We start from the raw sequence: 8,877 nt of genomic DNA on the forward strand, positions 1-8,877 counted from the left end.
CGATTTTGAAAAGTTCGTGGACTCGGATCTAATCTCGCTCCCAGTCAGTCTCTCCGATCTGCGGCCGGGGAGTAGTGGGGGAATAAAGGAAAGGGGAGACGCGGGCTCGCTCGCTGCCTCTCGGGCACGGAGAGATCAGAGGACTGGATGCATGAGAAAGCTCGCGGCCGGCTGGCGCCCGGTTAGACTCGCGGGGCGGGGCGGGGCGGGGTCTGCGCAGGCCCCCGTGTCCCCGCCCCCCCCCGCGCAGCTCTCCCAGGCGCTGCCGAGCCTCCTCTATAAGGAGGCCGAGGGCGGCCCGCCCGTCGGAAGAGCACTGCGCCCGTAGGTGGCCCGTTGAGGGATGCTCTCTTCGGAGCGGCGAGGCCAGCCCCGCTCTCCCCTGGCCGCGGACATGGCCCTGTACTGCGGTGACAACTTCAGCGTGTACCCGCAGGCGGCCGCCGCCTCCTCCAGCGCCGCGCAGTCCCCCAGGGCTCCCTACGCCCTGCCCGACTACGCGCCGCCGCCGCCCGCCGCCACCAACCCCTACCTGTGGCTCAACGGGGCGGCGGGCGTCGGGGGGTCTTCCGCCGCCGCCGCCGCAGCAGCAGCCGCCGCCGCCTACCTGAACCCGGGGCCGCCGGCGCCCCCGCCGCCCCCGCCGCCCTCGGGAGGCTCGGCCGGCCCCTTCCTACAGCCGCCAACGCCGCCCGCCGGGCCCTTCGGCTGCCCGCCCCCCCCTCGCCCTTTTGCCCCTGCGGCCGCCCCGCCGCCCCCGTCCGGCCCCGGCCCAGGCCCGGGCTCCCCGTCGGGGGCCGCCGCCGAGCTGGGCTGGCTGTCGCTGGCCAGCCAGGAGGATCTGCTCAAGATAATGCGGCCGCCCTACTCGTACTCGGCGCTCATTGCCATGGCCATCCAGAATGCGCCCGAGCGCAAGCTGACTCTCAGCCACATCTACCAGTTCGTGGCCGAAAGCTTCCCGTTTTATAAGCGCAGCAAGGCTGGATGGCAGAACTCCATCCGCCACAACCTCTCCCTGAACGACTGCTTCAAGAAGGTGCCCCGCGACGAGGACGACCCGGGTGGGTGACTGACTGTCCCTCCCTCCCCCGCGGGCGGGCGGGCTGGGGATGGGGAAGCCAGGCTCGGGGAGCACGAAGAGCGGAGGAGCTAGGGAGCTTGGAGGGAGGGGGAGGGGACCCGCACGGGAACCCCGCAGAAGGGCCGAAACCGGCCTTGAGAGTACTTGGGGGGAGAGAGAGGAGTACAGGGACGGACGGGGTGAAGGTACCCAGGGAAGCGCCCGAGAGCTTTGAGAAGTGTCTTGGAGGAGGTGAGGAGCGGAGGGACGTGGACCGTAGTGAGAAAATGCGTGGAGTGGGACCGGGGAGGATCAAACGCCGGACCCCAGGTGCGAGTGTGCTTGAAGTCGAAAGGGGAAAACTAACCTGGGAGCTTGAGGGCGCTTGAAGCGGAGGGGGCGTGTCGCCAGGTACTGGTACTGGAGCATCTCGCTGATGGGCTGTTGCCTAGAGCGGAACGGAGGCGCACACACAGGGACTGGGGGCTCAAACCTAATCGGCTGTTTTGGGGGACGAGTGGAGGCGCGAGGGCCCTTAATGGTGGGGCAGGGTACGGGAATAGGGGGTACAAGTGCTCGAGCCCCCTAACTGCGAGGTTGTTGCGGGGTGGGGAGGGAAGGCTAGGGAACTCATTGGCTTAACCTTCTGTCAGGCTCGGGTCTGAGTGGTGACATTCGTCTAGAAAGGAACTTGAAGAAACCAGTATATTAGGGTAAGGGACGGAGAGAATTTTGGGGGGGAAAGGGGAAAAGGAAAAGAACGAGAGCTGCCTTGGATGGAGAAGGGGGAATGAAGAGACCTCTCCAGGAAGGTGGGAGAAAAGGGTAGTGACACCTCAAATGAGGAAGCAGCCCCCTTCAACTCGGAGATGGAAGAAAATGGAGACACTGAGCCCCCTTTAAAAGAAGGTCGAGTGAGAAAGCAACCTTTGCTTGACTTCCAGGCAAGTGAGAGAAGAAAGAAGGGAAATCGACCCTCTAAAGGAGGGGGAGGGAAAGAAAGCTCCTCCTGTCCAAGGAAAGAAAAAGGGATCCAGGCACCCAATTAAAAAAAAAACAGGGGCCCCCCAATGCCCTTGGTATAAAGTGGGAGAAAAAAGAAACGAGGCATCTCTTTTTTTAACTAAGGAAAAAAGGAGTCAGTTCATTGAAAAATGGGAGTGGGGGGTCAATGGTCAGCTTGGGAACAAAATGATTGTAAGGGCAGCTTAGGTCAGACCTAGGGGACAGATTGTGGATCTAGGAATCAAAAGATCTTAGAGGACAACACATTAAAGGCCAGAGGGGTTGGAAGGGGGAATAGTGCTGCTAGACAGGGGGGAAGCAGATTCTAGGGAGGAGAGAAGAATCAGTAACTGGACAGTGATTTGTATAGGTGAATCCTATAATAATAATATTATAGTAATAGCCTCTGTGTGTGTGTGTTTCAGGGATTCTGACATGCTGTGAGGCAAATCATGTTTTATATGTGTATATATGTTTGGCATTATATATGAGCTATAATGCCATATATATACACACACACATATGTTTGACATTAGTTCTTATTGGTTATTACCCTTGTAAGAGAGTCCCACTGTATCCTAACTGGGAAAGAGCATACCATACACCAAGAAAGTTGCTTTAGAAGTGGTGGTAGAATTATAAGAAGAAAGATTTGTAGTGTCCGGGGAGTAACTGTTTTAAGTTATTATTCCTGTAACATTTTGCCCAATAGAAGTTTAGATCATAAATCTATCCCACCCTTTTTCCCCTTTTGCCCAAGTCCTAATTCTATAATGTGTGCTGTTAAATGCTCACACTTATGTGGGTTTTTTCCCTACTGCTCGAGCCCCAAAGAGTTAGATGAGTCGAAGAAGCAAGCTGATGAAGAATTCTGGGATGTTCAGAGACAGATTGCCTCCAGGCAATTTTTCAGTGAGTGTGACTTTTAAATTGAATGTAAAAAGTACCTCAGACACTTGCTCTCTTCCCAAACCCTTGAGTAAGTCACTTAATCCTGTTTGCCTCAGTTTCCTCATTTGTAAAGTGAGCTGGAGAAGGAAATGGCAAACCATTCCAGTATCTTTGCTAAGGAAATCTGACCCCAAATGGGGTCACCAAGAATCGGACACTACTGAAAAGTAACAAAAAAGATTACCTAGGTGATTTAGCCTGTGGGACCTATTCACTGCACATCAGCATAAAGAAAGTAGGGAAGAAATTGAAAACTCTAGCACTGGGAGGGGTGGGGTGAAGACTGGGGAAGGTGGTGCTTGAGCGGGGTTCTAAGAGATGGAGATGAGGGAGGGGGAGAGCTTTCTAGGTTTGAGGCACATCACAGAGATGGATGGAATTTGGGATGAGAATGACAGCAAGTAGGGCATCAGGACTCATCCCATAGGTATAGGACTTTGTTCTAAATGCCCTGGAATTTAAGAATTACCAAAGATTTTAGGAGTAGACTGGCAGATGTATCTCTTTAGTATGCACAATGGGAGGTTTATCACCTGCGATTATCAGGTAGGCTCCTAGACTTTTATCTCTCAGAGATTTCATGGCCCAGAGTAACTCTGGTCATCCACTATTGTGCTGCATTGACTTCTTGATAAAAACACCTCAGTACTTAAGGAATGGTTCCTAGATTAATAACAGACAGTAAGTTTTATTACTATTGTTTTTGCAGAATGAAAAAACAAACAACATTAGACATATTGGAGGTTTCAAAGAGAATTAGAATGTAAAATTCTACCTTTTTTCAAAGCCTTTTATACCCTGAAAATATAGCAGGATAGGGCCACTAACTTAATTGATGCTCATAATTTTTATCTTATGGTGACGGTGGCAAGAGAGAATAGGGTATATGAGTTGTACATTTTCTTCTTTAGAAGTGTAGATTTCCATCCTTTGCAACCTAGTATTCCACAATTTCATGTGCTTGGAATTGAAAGGGAAGGAAATATGGATTTTCAGCAGTAAATACTGAGAGAGAGAGAGAGAGAGTCATTTATAACCTGAACTTCAATTGGCTCATCCATAAATTGCATATAATAAAAGTTTTTGTTATTCCATGGGGATATTGTGTGGAAAAGGGGGAACAATTGTGACAGTTGAAAGAGGACTGATTGTAGTCAGAGGATTTGTGTTCAAACCCTGTTTCTGAGATGACACAAATCACTTCATCTGTGGGCCTGTTTCCTCAGCTGCAAAAATCAATGGGTTGAACTACGGCCCAAGCTCAGTTCCAGCTTATCCCACGATACTATGTAAGAACCACCTGCTAACTCCAGAAGTGCTAAATGAAAGTGACAGTACCAACACAACCCTGCTCAAAGGGATGGGGATGACTTGGATTTAGAGCAAAATCCCGGGGAGGTTCCCAGAAAGATTTTTCCTGAGCTGAGACTGCTCAAGAATTAGCCTGGCAAAGTTTAAAAGCATCTCCCGGGTTGGCAGCAGGATATGATGCCTCTATCGTGTTGTTGGCGGGGTTGTAATCTTAATGGATATTGGAAGTATTACAGTATTGTCATTTAGACTTATCTGGGGCTTCAAAGGAAAGGAAAATTGTAGGAGCTGGACTCCCAATAGACTAGTTCGGTCTTAGAGAAGGCCCCCCACCCAGATTGCAAATGGGAAGGGAACAATCATTTATTTAGCGCTTTTACAGAGATCCTCATAATAACCCTATGAAGTGTAGGGGCTGTTATTAACCGCATTTTACTTTTGAGGAAACTGAGGCAGAGGTTAAAATCACTTGGCCCATGGTCACCACTCAGCTAGTAAGGGTGAGGGGCTGCTTGTGAACTCGGGTCTTCCTGACTCAATCCCCTTGGGCCACCTACCTCCATCACTCCTGTTCCGAGTTGGGGGTGCTGTGTGGGAAGGGGCCCGTTACTGACTTTTTTTTCAATTCCTCACTCTCACAGGGAAAGGCAATTACTGGACTCTCGATCCAAATTGTGAGAAGATGTTTGACAATGGAAACTTCAGGCGGAAGAGGAAGCGCCGCACGGAACCCAGCAGCAGCAGCTCTACAGTGGCAGGAGGGATCCCAAAGACCGAAGACGGAGGGGGCCCCGCAATCGTAGTAAAGCCTGAAGCTGGAGACAGTCCTTCCTCCCTCCTGGGCCCCTCCCCCTCCCCTCCAGAACCTTCAGAGGAATCCAAGAGCAGTGCCTCGCCTCCCAGCGGCCCCTTATTGTCCTCCACCCCCTGCCTCAAGTCCTTCTTCAGCGGCCTCAGCAGCGCCAGCGGTGCAGGGCGGAGCCACCAGCCCAGACACCTGGGGCTAGGCGGCCTTCCCGCGGAGCTCTCCTCGCGGGGCCTCCAGGGGGCGCAGCGGAGCGCGGCCGCTGGCTTTCCCCCTAGCTCACTCTCAGAGGCTCAGCCCGATGCTTTGCACCTGGGCAGCAGCAGCAGTAGCAGCAGCGGCGGCAACATCAGCAACCCTCGACCCTCCTCCTATTACAGCCCCTTCCCCACCAGTGGCGGCCAGAGCAGCCACTTCAACAGTCCATTCTACAACAGCTTCAGTGTCAACAGCCTCATTTATCCCCGGGAAGGCTCTGAGGTGTAAGTCCTTCCTTCGCTAGAGGCAAGGGGCCAAGGTAGAGGCAGGCTGGGTGCCCCGTGTTTGTTGGTTGGTTGATGGGAGAAAAGGCTTTTAAACTTTCGAAATGTGCAATTAAAGCCAGGTGCTATGCACAAACTGCTTCCTCCTTTCCTTCATCCCTAACAACCTAACAACCACTCAGCACAGGATAAGCAGAGGGCTTTGAAAATACACTGGATTAGTGACTGGAGATTTTCCTAGGGCAAAAATAAGACAGTCTAGAGGAAAAACTTCAACATCCAAGACCCCAAATGAATGCATCCTTGGGTTGGTGAATAAGTAGTGGGAGGGGGAGGTCAGACCATTTTTGTGACTTGGGCTTTTGTGATATGAGTATCTGTTGAACAACTTGGATACTCGGATCAAAAGAAAAATGAAGATGAGGGGACTTTGTGAAATTGTACAGTTTTATTTCTTTAAACATTGCTTTGAAAATGTTGCCTGAAAATCAGTACCAAAGATATTAGTGGTTTTCAGTCTTTTGTGCTTTTACACGATGGATTTTTATGAGCTTTTGTAAATACTTTTTCTATATGCAATTTTATATTTGTAAATTAATACAAGTTGTTCTAATTTATCATTTGAACAGGGCTAAAGTTTATTTTTTTTTCCTTAAATAAAATGAAAATCACTTTGACTACCAAGAATCCCATGAAAGGAATTCTTCCTTTCTTCTTGTTGCATTTGCTTGGTTCTGAGTTGGGTGCTTCAGCTTTTCTATGGAGATTTTAACTTCCAACTGCCTCCTTTCTCTCAGAAGTTTAGCACTGTCACCTGGAATAGAGCAATACTCATGGAAGGGAGCTTTGCTTTCTGTCTTGTGGTCAGGGTATTTCGAAGATTACTGGACTAAAGTTATATGGGCACTCCTGAGCACTTAACATGGTTTTAATTGATTGCTAAGTAATACTGTGGTTTTTGCTATCTTCAACCATTTAAAAAGGCTGCGAGCTAAATTGGCTAGAAGAGGGAGAAAGCGTTTGTCCTCAGCTAAGTGGTCCTAATGACCAGCTCTAGCCCGTTTGGAATAAGAATTGTATTCTTATTCAAAGTGCAGTTACACTCTGGAAAAGGGAAATAGTGATGAAAGCAGATAATTATATTGTTACAGACCACCCTCAGTGAAAATAACTAGTCTTCTCATGCCTATTTCACTCATCTGTGTTGTGAAAAAGCTCCTACTATGTGCCAGGCACTATGCTAAACTTTGGGGATACAAAAAAGGCCCCTCAAATCCCCGTCTTTTTTTTTTTTTTTCTGGGCAATGAGGGTTAAGTGACTTGCCCAGGGTCACACAGCTAGTAAGTATCAAGTGTCTGAGGCCGAATTTGAATTCAGGTACTCTGAATCCGGCACCGGCGCTTTATCCAATGCGCCACCTAGGTGTCTCCCCAAACCCCCGTCTTTTTAAGGAGCTTTACAGTTTTAATGCTTCATCTCTCGACTTCAATCTGTAACGGGGTGTTTTTACTGAAGACCGACGACAAAAAAGTTTTTGTTGGTTCTGCTATCGTTAGACTTTCTTCTGGGCAGTGGAGGCTTTTAACCTCTCCCTGCCTCAGTTTCCCCGTTACTAAAACGAAGGAACTGGTTTGGAAGGTACTTTTCCATTTTTAATCCCTGGGGTGGGGGTGGGGAAAGAGAGAGTGTTTAAAATCCTCCCCACTTACCAAGCTAGAACAGTGTGCCTGAGTGTTTTTTAAACAAAAGATAACACAAACCTTGGGTTTTTAACGGCGGATCTGCGGATTTTTCAGAGTCCTGACATTTTCGTCTAAGGAACTCCCGGTGGAAATCTGGTGGGTCCGCTTTAAGTCATTTCCACCCCCACAACCTCGGCCAACACAGCCCTGTGCATTTTCCCCCCGGGAGCCGAGCGCGTATTTGGCCCCCGATGGCCGCTAGGTTAGGTCGGGGAGCCGCGGGGGTGACTGCTAGCCCGGGTTACTCCCCCCGCCCTCCTGGGGCACCTGGGGCGCAGGTAAGTAACCGCGCACCCAGCCCCAGGATTCTTTTTACAATTCAAAGCGGCTGCCGCGGGGCCAACGAAAAACTCCCAAATTCCGAGAATCTTTTGGATTAAGCCCGGAAGCGAGAAAGGGGGGGGGGCGGAAACGACCAAAGAACCTGGTTACGTTTTTTGTTTTGTTTTGTTTTGTTTTTTAAACACATACCGCAGAATCCATAAACGTTGAACTAGAAAAGACCTTAGAGGCAATCCTTTCGTTTTACAATGGAGGAAACTGAGGCCCAGAGAGTTTGTTACTTGCTCAAGATCACACAACCAAACAAGTGTCTGTCGCAGAATTTGAACACAGGTTTCCTGATTCTCACTCCATTGAACGCCCAAATCCTCATACCTTTTTTTAGTCCATCTTCTCCCACCTCCAAAAACAAGAAAAAAAAATCGAGAGGTTTGAAATCTCCAACACTTTCTAACCTGGAGAATTGGGGATTTTTAAACACCTTTCTCCTTCTCCGCCCCCTCTCAAGCACTCCTAAGGCTCTGCCTCCACTACTTGGAAGTCTGGCTCCTTTCTTTAACTAGAGAACAGAACAGTAGGTTTGCTATTAACTCCTATTAGTCAACTGGTACCTGCCCGAGTCTGGAAGGCTCCCTTCTCTCCTTTCCTCTCCCCGCCAGCCCACTGCCCTACCTGGCGGCAAGCTCTCAGCTTCCCCTTTGTCATGGAAAAGTGCCTGGCTAATGCCTTAGAGTCCTCTCTTAATGAATGGGGGTGGGGGTGGGGGTGGAGACGGGTCTTCATGAAGTCTGACTCTAGGTTGACTAGCTTCCCCTCAGCCAGAGGGGTTTGGCAGAGACGCCATGGGTCCCTGCGGGGGTGGGGCGGGGAGCTGCTGCCTCGCCTCCCCAGGAGACAGACCTCAAAAGGGCTGAACCACCTGCTCTGGCTGGCGTTCTGGGACTAATAGCAGTCACTCATATTTGTATAGCGTTTTACCGGGTACCCGGTGTTTTCACACATCTCATTGCATAAGAGCTTGCTCTTTGAGGCTTGCAGAGGTTTAGCTAGTGTGTTCATCAGGCAGCGTCGGTAGGAAGCTGCCGTTACTGTCACACCCCCCCCCCATTTTACCTGTGAAGAACATGTATTTTGGTTGGCCCAAAGTCATAGGCTAGTAAGTGTCTGAGGTAGGATTTGAACTCTTCCAGGATCAAACGTAAAGTCGTCTGGATAGCATTTTTTAATCTCTTCAC

General features: G+C 50.1%; 1 protein-coding gene across 1 annotated transcript; it reads left to right on the forward strand.

Moving 5' to 3' along the window:
* The first annotated feature begins 394 nt into the window (after positions 1-394).
* Positions 395-5,621, forward strand: FOXI3 (forkhead box I3). Its single transcript, XM_043981332.1, has 2 exons — positions 395-1,064; positions 4,972-5,621. The coding sequence occupies exons 1-2, from the start codon at positions 395-397 to the stop codon at positions 5,619-5,621; spliced, it is 1,320 nt and encodes a 439-aa protein (XP_043837267.1).
* Positions 5,622-8,877: the final 3,256 nt, after the last annotated feature.

Source organism: Dromiciops gliroides, chromosome 2 (genome assembly GCF_019393635.1).
Source record: "Dromiciops gliroides isolate mDroGli1 chromosome 2, mDroGli1.pri, whole genome shotgun sequence".
Classification (NCBI taxonomy): domain Eukaryota; kingdom Metazoa; phylum Chordata; class Mammalia; order Microbiotheria; family Microbiotheriidae; genus Dromiciops; species Dromiciops gliroides.